The sequence below is a fragment of the Canis aureus genome, chromosome 23 (genome assembly GCF_053574225.1).
Source record: "Canis aureus isolate CA01 chromosome 23, VMU_Caureus_v.1.0, whole genome shotgun sequence".
In the NCBI taxonomy this organism is placed as follows: domain Eukaryota; kingdom Metazoa; phylum Chordata; class Mammalia; order Carnivora; family Canidae; genus Canis; species Canis aureus.
The window spans coordinates 9,959,541-9,979,167 of record NC_135633.1 but is presented as its reverse complement, the minus strand read 5'-3'; the positions used below and the strand labels follow the sequence as shown (position 1 = coordinate 9,979,167).

The 19,627-nt window shown below is 37.2% G+C and overlaps 1 protein-coding gene across 5 annotated transcripts in view; it reads left to right on the top strand.

Annotated features, from left to right (window-relative positions):
• Positions 1-19,627, top strand: part of LOC144294565 (L-lactate dehydrogenase C chain) — a 42,576-nt gene that overhangs the window by 12,573 nt on the left and 10,376 nt on the right. For 3 of the 5 annotated variants that reach the window (XM_077866269.1, XM_077866270.1, XM_077866273.1), the window contains 2 exons: positions 4,916-5,089; positions 16,781-16,954. In XM_077866269.1, the coding sequence (XP_077722395.1) occupies positions 4,916-5,089; positions 16,781-16,954 (348 nt within the window). The remainder of the gene's footprint in view (positions 1-4,915; positions 5,090-16,780; positions 16,955-19,627) is intronic. The other 2 variants (XM_077866271.1, XM_077866272.1) reach the window with 2 other exon arrangements.

The following is a 19,627-nucleotide window of genomic DNA, read 5'->3' as shown; positions in this document are numbered from 1 at the left end:
TATGATCTTAGGGTCTCGGGCTTTAGCCCCATGTTGGGCTCCCCACTCAGTGGAGAGTCTGGTTCTCCTTCTCCTTCTGTCCCTCCCCATGGATGTGCTCTCTCTCTCTCAAATAAATCAAAATCTTAAAAAAAAGAAACAATCATTGAAAAAATTAATTATGAAATACATGACATGTAAAAAGAATGTAAACATAACAAACATCAATGTATCCAGAATCCAGGAAAAAAAATAAAACATTACTAGTTTAGTTTATGTGTTCTGTGTTATATTTATTCATGTCTCAATCCTGAATATACAGGTTATCTTTACCATGCATTTCTTTTACACTTGTGTTTTAGTGACTTACATCCATATATAATTAATAGATATAATTAGCATAAATATATTTGGATATAAACATGACTAATTCTTGATCTGCAACAACCAATGAGAAGAAGTACACAGACCTCCCATATGAAAGTCTACTAGTTGAGAGTATTCAGTGTGCCTTAGATATCAGTATGTTTCACATCATTTAATATACTGAATCAGCTCAGTGGAGTCAGGTTAAAAGAGCTCCAACTGTATTAAAATACTTAAAAAAATCATTTAGCCTTTACTTTCTAATAATGTGGCAGGATAAATACCTGGATCAATCTTTTTGCTGTAAATAACAAAACTGCATAAAATGTGAAAGAAGTTATCAGATCTTAAAAATTGATAGGCTCTTTTTTTAAAAAAGATTTATTTATTTGAGAGAAAGCAGGGGGGAGAGGGGCATAGGGAGGGGGGTTATAGAGAATCCCTGCTGAGCGTAGAACCTGACGTGAGTGTCAATCCCATGACCCTGTTCATGACTCGAGCTGAAATCAAGAGTCAGGTGCTTAACTGAGCCACTCAGGCACCCCAAGATTGGTACACTCTTTTTTTTATTTTTTAAAGATTTTAATTATTCATGAGACACACAGAGAGGGGCAGAGACATAGGCAGAGGGAGAAGCAGGCTCCCCACAAGAAGCCTTGATGGGGAAGTCCCCTTGATGTGGACTCGATCCCAGACTCCAGGATCACGCCCTGAGCCAAAGGCAGATGCTCAACTACTGAGCCACCCAGGCGTCCCGATAAACTCTTAATAAAGACATTGTCAGAACAGGCACTGAGGGAAGTCAGGAAACTAGAGAGTTAAACAGAGCATTGCAACTAGTTTTCACTAGCTAGCATTAGTGAACTTCAATTTTGGTTTCTACTACCTCACAGGATTTAGGAGACTTGGAGACAAGCTTAATTTGGGGGAAGTTCTATAGGAGGTAACTCCATAAAGCTAGAACCCCAATGGACTGCACCAGGAGTTAGTAAACTCTTTTGCAATGGGTCAGATAGTAAGTATTTTAGGCTTTGTGAGTATACAGTCTCTGTCAAAACTACTCAACTCAAAAACAAAAACAAAAACAAAAAAAAACAAAACTACTCAACTCTGCTGTTGTAATTCTAAAGCAGTGGTCAACAATATATGAGTGGGTGTGGCTATGTTCCAATGAGATTTTACTTAATAAAACAAGTGATGGGTCAGATTTGGCTTGCTGGTCCTCATTTGCCAATTCCTAGAAATAATTCCTTTCTCTCTACCTCTGGGAACTGACAGTAAAATCAAGTGTCTCAGCTGCTGAAGTAAAAGAGGGAAATGGTGGTTAATAATTTATAGTCATAACTGTCCCTTATTTGAATTTCAAAAAAATTTCAAGCAGTCTTAGGATAGTCTTGGGGCACCTGAGTGGCTTAGTTGGTTAAGTGTCTCAACTCTCGGCTCTGGCTCAGGTCAGGATCTCATGGGTCAGGGGATCAAGCCTCATGTCAGGCATGTGTTCAGTGGGGAGTCTGATTGAAGGTTCTCTCCCTTTGCCCCTCCCTCCATTTTCTTTCTCTCTCTCTCAAATAAATAAATATATATATTTTACGTACTTAAGATAGTTTCTGGAAGAAACTCACTTTATTTCAAGCCACAAAGAAGTTCCACAAATAAAAATTCCAAATAGGGGATCCCTGGGTGGCTCAGCGATTTAGCGCCTGCCTTTGGCCCAGGGCGCGATCCTGGAGACCCGGGGTCAAGTCCCACATCAGGTTCCCGGCATGGAGCCTGCTTCTCCCTCCTCCTGTGTCTCTGCCTCTCTCTCTCTCTCTCTCTGTCTATCATAAATAGATAAAAAAATCTTTAAAAAATAAAAATAAATAAAAATAAAATAAAAAAATAAAAATTCCAAATAAATGAACATTTCACAGTAGGAATTATTAAATCTACCAAAAAAATGCATGATCAAGAATCTACAGAGATAACAGAAAAGGCCACAATAGTTTTTAGATATTGAAATTATGAGGGCACCTGGGTGGCTCAGCGGTTGAGCGTCTGCCTTCAGCCCAGGGCGTGATCCTGGAGTCCCGGGATCGAGACCCACTTTGGGCTCCCTGCATGGAGCCTGCTTCTCCCTCTACCTGTGTCTCTGCCTCTCTCCCTCTCTGTGTCTCTCATGAATAAATAAAAAAAATTATAACAAATTACAAATTAACTATGATTATTCCACTTAAAGAAATAAAAGACAGGGGTGCCTAGGTGTCGTAGCCAGTTAAGTGTCTGCCTTCATCTCAGGTCAGGATCCCAGGGTCCTGGGACTGAGCTTCAAGTTGTGCTCCCTGCTCAGTGGGGAGTCTGTTTCTTCCTCTGAGTCTTCCCTAGTTTGTGTGTGCGTTTTCTCTCTCTCACACTCACTCTCTAATAAAAAAAAATCTTAAAAAGAAATAAAGGATAAACTTGAAAATATCAGCGGAGGCAGGAAACTATTAAAAAACCACATATTTTGGCCAGCCTGGGTGGCTCAGCTGTTTAATGCCGCCTTCAGCCCAGGGCCTGATTCTAGAGACCCAGAATCAAGTTCCATGTCGGGCTCCCTATAGGGAGCCTGCTTCTCCCTCTGCCTGTGACTCTGCCTCTCTCCCTCATGAATAAATAAATAGAATCCTAAAAAAAAAAAAAAAGACACATATTTTAAATAGTCAAATATAGGAGTACCTGGGTAGCTTAGTCAGTTAAGCTTCCAACCCTTGATTTCAGCTCAGGTCATGATGTCAGGGTCATGGGATTGAGTCCAATGTTGGGCTTGTGCTCAATGTGGAGTCTGCTTGAGGTTCTCTCCCCCTGCCCCTCCCCTATTCTATCCCTTTCAAATAAATAAATAAATAAATAAATAAATAAATAAATAAATAAAATAATAAATAAATAAATAAAATCTTTAAAGAGATTTAAAAAAATCTTAAAAAAAAAAGAAAAGTAAAATAGCCAAATACAACTTCCAAATATGAAACAAAAAACTTGGAGCACCTGGGTGGTTCAGTGGTTGAGCGTCTGCCTTTGGCTCAGGTCATGACCCCAGGGTTCCGGGATCGAGTCCCACATCTGGCTCCCTGCAAGAAGCCCGCTTCTCTCTCTGCCTATGTCTTTGCCTCTCTCTCTATGTCTCTTATGAGTAAATAAATAAAATCTTTTTAAAAAAGAGAAAAAACTCAATGGATTTAATAACAGCAGACACATTTGAAGAGAGAAATGATGAATCTAAGGCCATTACAAAGAAGACAGCAAGAAGTAGAAAATATGACAGGTTAAGAATTATAGAGGATAGAATGATAAAGTGTCATGCAATCTAATTAGAAAAGTGAATGGGGAAGAGGAAATATTTGAAGATTTATGACTGAGCATTTTTGAGAACTATTAAAAACAACACCCACATTCAAGCCAGATAATCTTAAGGATAAATACAAAATCCCTGCTTAGACACATTCTTGCAAAATTAGAGAACACTGAAGGCAAAGAGAAGAAAAAGATGTCACTAGACAAATTACCTACAGAAAAGGGAGAGAGTAACTGACTTATCAACAGCACAGTTATAGATCTCATTTTTTATCGTTTCTCTTTCTCAGTTTGATTTATTTCAGTTAGCATAATATTCTCTAGGCCCATCCATGTTTTTTCAAATGGCATGATCTCATTTTTTATAGATGCATAATATTCCATTGTAGACTACATTTTCCTTATCTATTTGTCTGTTGTCACAAGGTGACGAGAACTTGCTTTACCAGATACCTGGGATCAAGTCCCATTTCAGTCTCCTTGCATGGAGCCTGCTTCTCCTGTCTCTGCCTCTCTCTATGTCTCTCAGGAATAAGGAAATAAAATCTTAAAGAAAAAAAAAATGAGAATGTGGGCTGAAAGGGATGGTAGGATATGTTATTATTTGAAAAAATGTGAAAACTGGTGAGTCATAATAACAAGGCCTCCTTCAGTTTATGCAATGTAACATTACCACATGGAAAGTCTGTTCATCTGCAAATACCAGACATGAAGGAAGATGTGTACTTTATTTATTTTTGATATATGAGTACTTTATTTTTTTTAAGATTTTATTTATTTATTTGAGAGAGAGAGAGAGAGTCTGGAGGAGGGGAAAAGGGAGAGGGTGAAGCAGACTCCCTGCTGAGCAGGGAGCCAATGTGGGGCTTGATGATCATGATCCTCCTGGGATCATGACCTGAGCCAAAGGCAGACACTTAACCGAGCCACGCAGGCACCCTGATAGATGAATACTTTCTTTTTTTTTTTATTTTTTTTTATTTATTTATGATAGTCACACACACACACACAGAGAGAGAGAGAGGCAGAGACACAGGCAGAGGGAGAAGCAGGCTCCATGCACCGGGAGCCCGACGTGGGATTCCATCCCGGGTCTCCAGGATCGTGCCCTGGGCCAAAGGCAGGCGCTAAACCGCTGCGCCACCCAGGGATCCCTGATGAATACTTTCATACCGAGGTCATACAGTAGAGTTTTAAAGAAGTAAGACACAGTAATTAGGCATTCTTGATCCAAGTATTGCCTTCTGTTTCCTTTTAGATTATAGTGTATCTGCAAACTCCAAATTAGTTATTGTCACAGCAGGTGCAAGGCAACAGGAGGGAGAAAGTCGCCTTGCCCTGGTGCAACGTAATGTGAACATCATGAAATCAATCATTCCTGCCATAGTCCAACATAGTCCTGACTGTAAGATGCTTATTGTTTCAAACCCAGGTAAGTCTTTTATCCTCCATTTAACTGAATAAAGATGATCTTTCCATACCATTTTTTTTAAAACAACTTCATTAAGGTGAATGTATAATACAATGATTTTTTTTCCAGCTTTGTTGAGATACAATTGACATACAATGTGTAAGTTTAAGGCTACAATATCATGATTTGATACACTTGTATATTGCAAAATGATTACCATAGAGTTAGTTAACACTTCCAATCTCTCACATAATTACTATTTCCTTTTTATGGTAAAAACATTTAAGATTTACTCTCTTTGCAGCTTTTAAGTATATAATACAGTATTGTCAACTATAATCACCATGCTGTACATAAGATACTTATTCATTTTATAACTATAACTATAAACATCTCTCCATTTACCCTCTTCCCCAGCCCTTGGCAACTGCCTCTTTGTTTTTATGAGTTTGGCTTTTTTAGATTCCACATGTAAGTGACATCATATTTGTCTTTCTCTGTCAGGCTTATTTCACTTAACATAATGCCCTCAAGATCCAGTTATGTTGTCACAAATGTCAGAATTTCCTTTTCTTGTAGCTGAATATTAAAGTGTGTATCTCACATCTTTTTTTTCTCCTTGTGCTGTCTTTTATTCCCATAACTTATTCATTCCTTAACCAGAAGCCTGTATGTCCTCCCCGCCCTTCACCCATTTTGCCCAACTCCCCACTCCACTCCCCTTTGGCAACCATCAGTTTGTTCTCTGTATTTATACAGAGTCTGATTATACACAGTCTGAATCTGCTTTTGGTTTGTTTATTCTTTTTTTTTTTGTATTCCAATTATGAATGGAATCATATCGTTTCTCTTTCTCAGTTTGATTTATTTCAGTTAGCATAATATTCTCTAGGCCCATCCATGTTTTTTCAAATGGCATGATCTCATTTTTTATAGATGCATAATATTCCATTGTAGACTACATTTTCCTTATCTATTTGTCTGTTGATGGACACGTAATTACATTGCTTCCATATCTTGGCTATTATAAATAATGCTGCAATAAATATAGGAGTGCATGTATCTTTTTAATAGTGTTCTGGGGACACCTGGGTGGCTCAGTTGGTTAGGTGGCTCCCTTCGGCTCAGGTCATGATCCCAAGATCTTGGGATCGAGTCCACATCAGGATCCATGCTCAGCAGAGAGCCTGCTTCTCCCTTTCCTTCTGCTCCCCACTGCTTGTGCTCTCTCTGTCAAATAAATAAAATATTCTTAAAAAATAAATGTTTTTATTTTATTTTATTATTATTATTATTTTTTTTTTATTTATGATAGTCACAGAGAGAGAGAGAGAGAGAGAGAGAGGCAGAGACATAGGCAGAGGGAGAAGCAGGCTCCATGCACCGGGAGCCCGACATGGGACTCGATCCCGGGTCTCCAGGATGGCGCCCTGGGCCAAAGGCAGGCGCTAAACCGCTGCGCCACCCAGGGATCCCAGTGTTTTCATTTTATTCGGGTAAATACCCAATAGTAGAATTATTGGATAATATGGCATTTCTGTTTTTAATATTTGAGGAACTTTCATACGGTTTTCCACAGTGGCTGTACCAGTTTACATTCCTACCAATAGTGCACACATATTCTTTTTCCTCCACATCCTCGCTAACACTTGCTGTTTCTCCTTGTATTTTTTATTTTGGCCTTTCTGAGAGGTGTGAGGTGGTATTTCATTGTGGTTTTGATTTGCATGTCCCTGATGATGAATGATGTTGAGTATGTTTTCATGTTTCTGTCGGTCATCTGTATGTCATCTTTGGAAACATGTCTATTCGTGTCTTCTGTCTGTTTTTTAATTGGGTTATTCATTTGGGGGGGTGTTGAGTTTTATAAGTTCTTTTTTTAATATTTTTTATTTCTTTTATTTTTTATTTTTTTAAAGATTTTATTTATTTATTCATGAGAGACAGACAGAGAGAGAGAGAGAGAGAGAGAGAGAAAAAGAGGCAGAGACACAGACAGAGGGAGAAGCAGGTTCCATACAGGGAACCTGATATGGGACTTGATCCCAGGACTGCAGGATCATGCCCTGGGCCGAAGGCAGGTGCCAAACCACTGAGCAGACCAGGGATCCCCATTTATAAGTTCTTTATATATTTTGGATACTAACCCTTTATCAGATACATCATTTGCAAATATTTCCTATTCCATAGGTTGCCTTTTAGTTTTTTTTTCCTTCATTGTGCAGAAGCTGTTTATTTTGATGTAGTCCCAATAGTTTATTTTTGATTTGGTTTCTTTTGCCTTAGGAGACATATCTAGAAAGAAATTGCTATGGCTGATATAAAAGAGGTTACTACCTGTGCTCTCTTCTTGGATTTTAATGGTTTCTTATCTCACATTTAGGTCTTTCATCCATTTTGAATTTATTTTTATGTATGGTATAAGAAAGTGGACAAGTTTCTTTCTTTTTTTGCATGTGGTTGTCCAGTTTTCACAACATCGTTTGTTGAAAAAAACTTTTTCCCATTGGATATTCTTTCCTGCTTTGTCAAAAATTAATTGACCACATAGTTTTGGGTTTATTTTTGGGTTTTCTGTTTGATTTCATTAATCTATGTGTCTCTTTGTGTGCCAGAACCATACTGTTTTGATCACTACAGCTTTTTAATATAACTTGAAGTCCAGAATTGCAATATTTCTAGGTTTGCTTTTGTTTTTCAAGGTTGTTTTGGCTACTTGGGATCTTTTATGGTTCTGTACAAATTTTAGGATTGTTTTAGCTCTGTGAAAAATGCTATTGGTATTTAATAGGTTTTGTATTAAAGGTTTAGATTGCTTTGGATAGCATGACATTTTAACAATATTTGTTCTTCCAATTCATGAGCATGGAATGTTTTTCCATTTCTTTGTGTTATCATCAGTTTCTTTCATCAGGGTTTTGTAGTTTTCAGAGTATGGGTATTTCATCTCTTTGCTTAGGTTTATTCCTAGTTATCTTATTGCTTTTGTTGCAATTGTAAATGGGATTGATTCCTTAATTTCTCTTTTGCTGCTTCATTATTAGTGTGCAGAAATGTAACATATTTTTGCATGTTGATTTTATACCTGTGACTTTACTGAATTTGTTTATCAGGTCTAGCAGGTTTTTTGTGGGTTCTTTTGGGTTTTCTGTATATAGTATCATGTTACATGCAAATACTGAAAGATTCTCTTTTTTTCTTGCTGATTTGGATGCATTTTATTTCTTTTTGTTGCCTGATGGCTGTGGCTAGAACTTCCAGTACTATGTTGAATAAAAGTGGTGAGAGTGGACATCCCTGTCTTGTTCCTGGCCATAGAGAAAAGCTCTCAGATGTCCCCCCTTGAGGATGATAGTAGCTGTGGGGTTTTCATATATGGCTCTTATTATGTTGAGGTATGTTCTCTCTACACTTACTTTGTTGAGGGTTTTTATCATGAATGGATGTCATGCTTTGTGAAATGCTTTTTCTACATCTATTGAAATGATCATGGTTCCTACCCTTTTATTTTTATTTATTTATTTATTCATTAGAGACACAGAGAGAGGCAGAGACGAGACAAAGGGAGAAGCAGGCTCCCTTCGGGGAGCCTGATGCAGAACTCAGTCCCAGGACCCTGTGGTCATGACCTGAGCCAAAGGCAGATGCTCAACTACTGAGCTACCCAGGTGCCCTCTTACACTTTCCTTTATTAATGTGACGTACATTGAATGATTTGAGAATATTGAACTACCCTTGCAACCCAAGAATAAATCCCACTTGATTGTGGTGAATTATTTTTTTAATGTATTGTTGGATTTGATTTGCTAATATTTTACTAAGAATTTTTGCATCTATGTTCATCAGAGATATTGGCCTGTAGTTCTCTCTCTCTCTTTTTTTTTAGTGGTGTCTTTATTTGGTTTTGGTATCAGGGTAATGTTGACTTCATAGAATGAATTTGGAAATTTTCCTTCCTTTTATGTTTTTTGGAATAGTTGGAGAAGAATAGGTATTAACTCTTCTTTAAGTGGTAGAATTTGCCTGTATAGCCATTGGTCGTGGACTTTTGTTTGCTGGGAGTTTTTTGGTTACTGATTTAATTTCTTTGCTGCTACCAGTTTGTTCAAGCTTTCTATTCTTGTGGTTTTGGTAATTTTTTTGTTTCTAGGAACTTATTTCTTCTAGGTTGTCCAATATGTTGGTGTATATTTTTTCATAACATTCTCTTAAAATTGTATTTCTGTGGTGTTGGTTGTTATTTCTCCTTTTTCATTTGTGATTTTATTTATTTGGGTCCTTTCTATTTTCTTTTTGATGTCTGGCTAGAGGTTTATCACTTTTATTAATTTTTTTAAAGAACTAGGGATCCCTGGGTGGCTCAATGGTTTAGCACCTGCCTTCAGCCCGGGGTGTGATCCTGGAGTCCCAGGATCAAGTCCCACATCAGGCTCCTTGCATGGAGCCTGCTTCTCTCTCTGCCTGTTTCTCTGCCTCTCTGTGTGTGTGTCTCTCATGAATAAATAAATAAAATCTTTGGGATGCCTGGACAGCTCAGCGGCTTGGCACCTGCCTTCCGCCCAGGGTGTGATCCTGGAGACCTGGGATCGGGACCCACATCAGGCTCCCTGCATGGAGCCTGCCTCTCTCTCTCTGCCTCTCTCTCTGCCTGTGTCTCTGCCTCTCTCTCTCTCTCTGTATCTCTCATGAATAAATAAATAAAATCTTAAAAAGAATTTTTTTTAAAGAACTAGCTCCTGGTTTCATTGATCTGTTCTATTTTTTTTTTTTTTTTTTTTTTTTTAGTTTCTATACCATTTATTTCTACTCTAATCTTATTTCCTTCCTTCTGCTGGCTTTATGCTTTGTTTGTTGTTCTTTTTCTGGCTCCTTTAGGTATAAGATTGGGTTGTTTATTTGAGATTTTTCTTATTTCTTGAGGTAGGTGTCTATTGCTGTATAGTTACTTACTAGGACTGCTTTTACTACATCTCAAAGGTTTTGGACCATTGTATTTTCATTTTCATTTGTATCATCCATTTTTTGAAATTTCTTCTTTGATTTCTTGGTTGACCTATTCATTGTTTAGTAGCATGTTGTTTAACCTCCATGTATTTGTGGTCCTCCCAAATTTTTTCTTGTGGCTGACTTCTAGTTTCACAACGTTGTTGTTGAGAAAGGTGCATGGTATGACCTCGGTCTTTTTGTATTTGTTGAGGTTTGTTTTGTGACCTGATGTATGATCTATTCTGGTGATTGTTCCATGTGCACTTGAAAAGAATGTGTATTCTGATGTTTTAAGGTGGAATATTCTGAATATATCTGTTAAGTTCAAGAGATTATTTCTTCTTGATTCATTCTGTTGTTGATTCTATCTGTTTCAGTTTTCATTCCATTTGGATTCTCCAACTCTGGAATTTGGTTCTTTTTTTATGATTTCTAAATCTTTGTTATATTTCTCATTTTGTTTTCCTGATTTCACTGGACTATCTTTCTATGTTTTCTTGTAGTTCATTTAGTTCCTTAAACCAGATATTTTGAATTCTTTGTTTGCTAAATTACAGATCTCCATGTCTTTGGGATTGGTTAGTGGGAAATTATTGGGATCTTTTGGTTGTGTCATGTTTCCTTGATATTTTTATGTTCCTTGTGGTACTGTCTTTACATTTGAAGTAGCTGTAACCTCCTCTAATCGTTACCAGTTTAGTTCAGGACAGAAATGTCTTCTGTTGGCCCTGCTAAGGATTCTGAAGTTTTTGCAGAACTATGTATATGCCTGCTCCACACATCTTACACCCTGGTGGAACTCTTAAGCTTCTATGCCTTATTTTGATCCTCAATACAGTAGGCCAGGTGCTGACAGCCTCTCTTGCTTTCCCAAGAATGTGACTTAAAATGAAGTTTGCAGTCTCATTCTGACTCACAGATTTAGACCTATGGTCACTAGCTGTTTGCCGATACTCACTCTTACCATTGAGAGTACATACAGGGAGCTGACCACAGTGGGAGAGGTGTGTGTGGGTGAGTGTGTGACATGCTGGGGTTGCCTGTGGGTTAGTTAGGGGGATCCACTGGCAAGGCATCCCCCGTCACTCATGGGCAGACTTCCTGATGGAGTCCACTACACATTTAGTAGAATCTATGTCCCATAATGCCCCCCTTGAGTGTCCTGTCTGCTACTGTCTTAGCTTCTTCTCATTCCCTAGTCCTGAAGCTCAGTACTCAATACTCTGCATGGGGTGAGAGAGAAATGGGCTTCTTTGGCAGCAGTTTACATAGCTAGTAAAGGTAGATGCTTACTCACACACTCTGACTTTCCTTTGTGGGAGAAATAATGAGATAAGAGGATCTCTTTTGGCACTGAGCTCTTCTACCTTGGGGGAAGAGTGATACACCAGTAAAGTCAAATTGTTCTTCTTACCTTCTCCAATGCATCCAAACTCATATTATTTTGCCCCACTGGTGTGCTGGGACCTCTCTGCTGGGAACCTGAACTTCCAGAAAGGCTGTCTTGTTCATGGGCGTATTGTCTAAGACACTGTTTTCCAGGATGATCTGGACTACAGCAAAATGGGACTGAAATTGCCTTATGGGCCATTGCAGGGTCCACAGCAGGGACTGAGGCCTCTGTGCCTACTACATGCCTGACACATGGGTGAGTGAGTCTACTTCTGGGTTCATTGGTATATATTGCTGGATTCCCACAGCTCCAACAAAGGCACATCCATCCATAGGTGGATGCCAGATTGTTGGTTTTGAGGGGTGGGTGGTGAGAAGGTAAACATTATTGGCTGTGTTTCTGACATCATTCCACAGTGAGTATTGATAGATGTAATCACTCATGAAACCACCACCATAATCAAGATAAGTACACTTCCATTACCTCTGAAATTTTTCTCGTGTCCCTTTGCAGTCTGTCCCTTATTCTACTATGGCCCCATTTTCTGGAATCTCATATCACGGAATCGTACTGGATGTAATCTTTTTTGCCTGGTTTCTTTCACCTAGCATGAATATTTTGGGATTCACCCCTGTTACTCTGTGTATCAGTGATTTGTTCTTTTTTTTACTGCTGAAGAGTAATTCTTTTAAATAATTTAAAATCCTCTTTTGTTTATCCGTTCATATCCATTTATCTACTGATAGATATTTAGGTTATTTCTAGCTTTTGGCTATCAATAAATAATTAGAACTGCTGAATGCATTTGTGAACAAGTATTTTCATGGGTATATGTCATTATTTCTCTGGGTAAATACCTGGGAGTAAAATGGATGGCTTATATGGTACATATATGTTTAACTTTGTTAGAAGCTGCCAAACAGTTTTTCAAAGTGATTGTTCCATTTTACATTCCCATCGACACTCAAATAGAGTTCTACTTGCTCCACATCCTTGCCAACATTTGGTGTTGTCACTCTTTTCAGTTTTAGTCATTCTAATATCATTATGGTTTTAATGAACTGTACTCCATTCATGATCAAAGATGTTGACATTTTTCATGTGTTCCTTGGTTATCACTATATTTTCTTTTATGAATGGTCTATTAATATCTTTTGTTAATATTTAAAAACTAGATCTTATGACCTTTAATTCTTTTGACCTATAACTCAACCTTTAATTGTTGAATTATAAGAGTTCTTTTTTTTTTAAGAGTTCTTATATATACTGAATACAAGTCCCTTTGTCAGATATAAATATTGTGTAAGTTTTTCTCAGCTTGCCTTTTTGTGTTCTTAATGATATTTTTCAAAGAGTAAAGTATGTCATTTGGTGAAATCCAGTTTATGAATTTCTTATTTATGTTTTATGCTCTTTTTTTTCTGTCACCATTAGTACTTTTTATTATTGGTCCTTCTTGGGGATTTTGTATTTTTACATGTTTTGTCTACCAGTACATTTCTCAGGTACTTAGACAAAAGCACACAACTCCTTTGATTCTGATTAGCAAAGGTAGTGAACTTGTTATTTACCTGACCAAATCACTATAATTTGCATTGTATATTTAAAACCAAGGTATTTATTTCTCATAACCTTTTAATCAGCTTGCTGCTTTAATTTCTCTAAAATCACTTCTGCTGCTGTGGAAGCTAATAGTTTCAACACTTTTTTCACGAGATTTACCACTCTTATCTAAAACCCTGGGTGGCGCAGCGGTTTAGCACCTGCCTTTGGCCCAGGGCGCGATCCTGGAGTCCCAGGATCGAATCCCACGTCGGGCTCCTGGTGCATGGAGCCTGCTTCTCCCTCTGCCTGTGTCTCTGCCTCTCTCTCTCTCTGTGTGTGTGACTATCATAAATAAAAATTAAAAAAAAAAACTTAAAAAAAAAAAAAAACCACATCACTCTTTCTGAGTTCCAAGACCTTGGAAAGGTACTGACAGAGTTCAGCATTAGCCTTCCCTTCCAACTGCGTGGGTGAGGGATGCTTCTTCAATGGCCACGCTCACAGCTTCTGCTGTCACATTTGAAATGAAATCAGGGCAGACTGTATCCTTAAGGAGTGAGGATATTTTGTAAAAGGTTTTGCCATTTGCTGGTTACAGCCTTTTGTTTGGACCCAGGTTTGGCATGGATGGTTATAGTGACACAATCTTTAGGATCAACTGCCACAGGACCTAAGGGAGGAAATGGTGTCTCTGGTTCCTTGCTCTGGCTCTTACCCTGTTCAGAGCACCAGCTTTCTTGGGCATCTCAGCATCTAAGGGAAGCTGGGTGGAGGCTGGGGCCCCATGTCCAAACTCAAGCTGCCTCAGCCTGCAGTCCAGCCACAGCATCCCCACCAGGTAGCCAGGTGGGTGGAAGCAACTGTTTAATGCTCTTTTGATTTTTTTAATTATTATTTTTAAAAGATTTTTTTTTTATCTCAGAGAGAGAGAATGAGCATGAGTGAGGGTAGGACGCATAGAGGGAAAGGATCTTAAGCAGACTCAGCACTCAGCACAGAGCCAAAGGAGGGGCTTGATCTCAGGACCCCTGAGATCATGACCTAAGCCAGATATCAAGAGTCAGTTGCTCAACCGATTGAGCCCCCTAAATGCCCCTATGCTCTTTTGACTTTTAACTAAGAAACCTTTAGCACACCTTATATTTGAAGATTTCTCCTTTACTATTTTCTATAAGTTTTATCATTTTATCTTTTATATTTAGGACTGTAACTCATACTAATTTTTGTATTTGATATAAGGTGTCATTTTTTTCAATGATAATCCACTTTTTCTACCAACATTTGTTGAAAATATTTTTTTCCCATTTGAATTTCATTGAGAACTTTTTTGAAAATTATCATATATGTAAGTCTGTTTCTAGATTCTTTATTTTTTTCATTGATCCCCATATATATTCTTTTGTTATTATCACACTATCTTGATTACAGTAAATCTTCAAGTTAGTTAATGTAAATTCTCTTTGTTCCTTTTTTCTCTGTTCTTTTCTAAAATTACTTTGGATATTATGTTTTGTTTTCATTTCACATAAATCTTTGTTTTTTTTTTATTTTATTATTTATTCATGAGAGACACAGAGAGAGGCAGAGACATAGAGGAAGAAGCAGGCTCCCCACAGGGAGATCAATGCAGATCAATGCAGGACTTGATCCTGGGACTGGGATCACACCTTGAGCCAAAGGCAGCCGCTCAACTGCTAAGCCACTCAGGCGTCTCTCATTTTCATGTAAATCTTACAATTAGCTCCTCCATTTCTATAAAAAACACATGCTGAGATATTAAGTGGGATTGTGTTAGATCTATGTAGATCTACATCTAATATATAGATCTATAATTTGGAGAGTGTATCTGAACACTATTGAGTCTTCCAGTCCATGAATATGGAATATCTCTTCATGTAGGTATGTCTTCTTTATTCTCTTTTAGCAAGGTTTTATAGTTTTCAGGATACAGCGCTTATACAAATTTTATTAAATTATCTCTATGCATTTCATATTTTTGATGCTATTATTAAGAGTTGTATTTACCTTTCATTTTCCCATTGGTTATTGCTAGTATATAGAAATACTATTGCTTTTTTCATATTGACTTTGTATCTTGAAAATGTTGCTAAGTTCACTTACTAATTCTAGTAATTTTATTCAAAACTTTAGGATATTCTGTGTATATTATCATCTGTAAATACAGTTTTATTAATTTTAATTCTTTCCAATTTGAAGACCTTTTTATTTTCTTGCCTTATTTCACTGGTTAGGACCTCTAATACAACAGTAAATGTAACTAGTAATGAGAGACAAATCTGCATGATTCTAGAGGCTTGTTTCCTTCCTCCTTCTGGTAGCTTAACAAAGAGCTGTATCAGCTGAATGGTGCCAGCTTGTGGAGCAACAGCAAGGTCTTAAGCTGGTATCAGCATTCCTGGCAGGCAAGGTTCTTTCTGGGGCGCTTAGTATGTAGACTTTGGTCCTAGCAATACATACTCCTTACTATTGTTGCTAAACCTGGATATTCCTTGATAAATTTCTTGTTACTTAAGGAAACTAAGTGTTTTTTTTCTTCTTCCAAAGCTAACTTATAGATATGTAACCATGTGGTGGTAGAACTTGTTCTTGCTCTTGGAGGAGTTTCTAGAGAACACCCAGCTTGCTAGCCAAAGGAGGCTCCTCTGCACTTGGCTATATTGTATACAGAAGGTCCCTGCCTAACCTATGCTGCGGAATAATGAGAGTTCAGTGTACAAAATGTGGTTCTTTCTCTGCTTCTAAGATATTCTCCAATAAATACTATTTATATCTGTATCCTCTGGTGTTAGTGGCACATGTCACCCTTGCACAAATATTGAGAGGGCTCATACTTGCCTAATTCTTTTGTGTGTGTGTGTGTGTGTGGGGGAAGCATTTAGTCTTTCATCATTGAGTATGATGTTTAATGTGGGTTTTTAATGAAATTCCCTTCTTTCCATTTTTTGCAGAAAGTTGGTGTGTGTGTTTAAAGATTTTATTTATTTATTTAGAAAGAGCCTGTGTGAGCACAGCGGGAGGGGTAAAGGGAGAGAGAGAGAATCTCAAGCAGACTCTGCACTGGGCACTGAGCTACACTTGAGGCTCCATTTCATAATCCTGAGATTTGATGGGGCTTCCATTTCATAACCTGAGCCTAAATCAAGAGTCTGATGCTCAACTGAGCCACCCAGATGCCCCAGAAAGTTTTTTTTTTTTTAAATCATGAATGAATGTTGAATTTTGTCATTTGCATCTTCATATAGTCCTGGTCATGCATGTGGCCTCATTCTGGGCAGGAGATGCTGATAGGTTAGATGAAGCTGTGGTGAGGGAGAGGCAAAATCTAGGTGTACTTAAAGAGGTAGAATTAATTAATTGACTGCTTATTTAATACATAGATAGGTACATACATTATCTCAAAAGAAGGGTATTTTTTTGTTTTAAAATTATCATAAATAATTCAACCTTTCTAACATTTATGTGAGAGTCCTTATTTGTTTGACTTGCTTTACTTTGAACTCCAAGGAATCTGTATTTGATTTTAAGACCATTCATCTAGGAGCACCTAGGTGACTCAGTTGGTTAAGCATCCAATTCTCGATCTCAGCTCAGGCCTTGACTTTGGGTCATGAGTTTAAGCCCCATCCATGCTGGGCATGGAGACTACTTAAGAAAAAAATAATAAAAATAAAAGTTCAAAAAAGACTATTTATTCAGCAAAGGGAATTATAGAAGTTACCATTACTTTTTTTTTTTTTTTTTTTTTTTTAATGAATTGTTCCTCCTAGTGGATATTTTGACATATGTGGTCTGGAAGCTAAGTGGTTTACCTGCAACTCGTGTATTTGGAAGTGGTTGTAATCTAGACTCTGCCCGTTTCCGTTACCTAATTGGAGAGAAGTTGGGTGTCCATCCCACAAGCTGCCATGGTTGGATTATTGGAGAACATGGTGATTCTAGTGGTAAATATAAACCTACTATCATTATGTAATCATTATGTACATCTTATTTCTAATCATGCTTATTTTCCCTTGTCTATTTTTCTGATATTAATATAGCTGCACAACTTTCATTTTGTTGGTATTTTCCTATCTTTTCTTATTCCTATAGTCTTCTGTTCATGGATTAAGCTATCTGTCATAAAATAATACACATAGCAAATAGCTGTTTTAAAAGTCAATGAGTGTTTCTCTTATCTGGATAACTTTAACTTAGTGCGATTTTTTAAACAACAGCATTATTAAGATATAATTCACATACTATAAAATCCATCCATTTGAAGTGTATAATTCACTGGATTTTAGTATATTCAAAGAGTTGTGAAACCATTACTACAATATAATACAGAACATTTTCATCACCCCCAAAAGAAACTCATTCCTGCTCACACACACTTCAGTCCCAGGCAACCACTGTACTTTCTAATTACATAGATATGTTTATTTCAGATTTTTCATGTAAGTAAAATTATATAATATGTGGTTTAAAGTATTACTTAGGCCACACCAATTTTTTTCTTTCCTGAACTTGAACATTTAATACCTACTGCACATTTAGAACTTTCTACTTCTTGCAGTGTTTTTCTAATTGTGTCATATGTACAAATCTTTCCATAATGTTAATAACTCATTTTATAGGGAATAGGGACCATGTGTTAATTTATTCAATTATTCACTGATTAAAAACATTTAATGCACACTTCTATTTACTTTACGCTTCAAGGGTCATAGTAAAATAATTTTTAATCATGATAAAACTTATTGTATACTTTAAAATATTTCTTAAATGTTTTAAGTATATATGACATATGCAGAGAAATGATACAGAATATACTTAGGTATTTATAACATAGGTATTTATAACACAGAAAAATTTTACAGAATATATGTTTATAGCTCAATAGATCATCAAATAGTGAACACATCCGTGTAATTACTACCACTCTGGTAAATGTACCAGAAGACACCTCTCTCAATTACAGTGCTTCCTTTTCCCAAGATAAACTTCTCATATCATAGTGTTTTACTTTTTTTTTTTTTTTAAGATTTTATTTATTTATTAGAAACAGAGAGAGAGGGATCCCTGGGTGGCGCAGCGGTTTAGCACCTGCCTTTGGCCCAGGGCGCGATCCTGGAGACCCGGATCGAATCCCACGTCAGGCTCCCGGTGCATGGAGCCTGCTTCTCCTCTCTGCCTCTCTCTCTCTCTCTCTCTCTCTCTGTGACTATCATAAAAAAATAAAAAAAATAAATTTTATTTATTTATTCATGAGAGACACAGAGAAAGAGGCAGAGACAGGAGGAGGCTCCATGCAGGGAGCCTGATGTGGGCCTCAATCCCAGGACTCCAGGATCACACCCTGAGCCACCCAGGCATCCCTGATTAGTCTTGATTTAAATATATTTATTATTCTATTTAGTGAGGTTTTCTCTTTTTTTTTTTTCTTTTCTGCTTTCTATTGGATCAAATAAACTTTCTTTCATTTCCTCTACTACTTTGGATTATACACTCACTTTGTAGGTGGTCATCTATAAATTTTTAACATTCATACTTGACCTCAAAATATTAGTGGGTTTATTCTTCTTTGGAATAATACACAGACCTTAGAATGTATTAAGTTTGATTAGCCTTGTTCTCTCACATATTTAATTACAGTTGACCCTTGAACAACATTGAGGTTAGGGGTTCCAATCCCCACACACTTGAAAATCTGCATAAAACTTCTGACTCCCCCCCAAATTTAATTACTAATAGGCTACTGTTGATTGGAAGCCTTCGTGGTAGTATAAACAGTTAATTAAAACAAAGTATGTTGGGACGCCTGGGTGGCTCAGTGATTGAGCATCTGCCTTCGGCTCAGGGCGTGATCCTGGAATCCTGGGATTGAGTCCCGCATGGGGCTGCCTGCATGGAACCTGCTTCTCCCTCTGCCTATGTTTCTGCCTCTCTCATGAGTAAATAAATAACATCTTAAAAAAATAAATAAAAAAGTATGTTATATGTATTATAGGCTGTTTTCTTTATAATAATACCCAACTTAAAAAAATTTGGGGGGGGGTATTTCTAGGTTACCTGTTTCATCTGCAAGTTTTTTCTAATTGTTGCACATCTCAAAACACTTTCCAAGATATTTATTGGGAAAAATTCATGTATGAGTGAAACCACACAGTTCAAACTTCTGTTGTATAAGGGGCAACTGTATTCCATTCTGTTTTCATATCCCCAAATTAGTTATTACTATTTAAGTATAATACCTGTCCGGATTTGTGTACATGTTTACCAATTGTACTGCTTATCTTTATTTTATCTCTAACTCCTTCTCCTGAATTCAATTCTCTCTTTCTGGAGTATATCCTGTCTGTTTTATTTATGTGAAAATGTTTTAGTTTCATCTCATTTTTGACACTTTAACTGATATAAGATTCTAGGTTGATAGTTATTCCCTGTCAGTTCTTTGTTACTGCTGAGTAGTATTAATTTGTTGCTCTTTTCCCTCTAGGTGCTTATGATATTTTATCTTACTAATCCTTTTATGGATTCTGAAGTTGCATCTTGCTTTAAATGCTTCCTATACGACACAAGTGTAAATAACTTCTATTACATATTTTTCTAAAATTTTGTTATTTTGGGTTTTT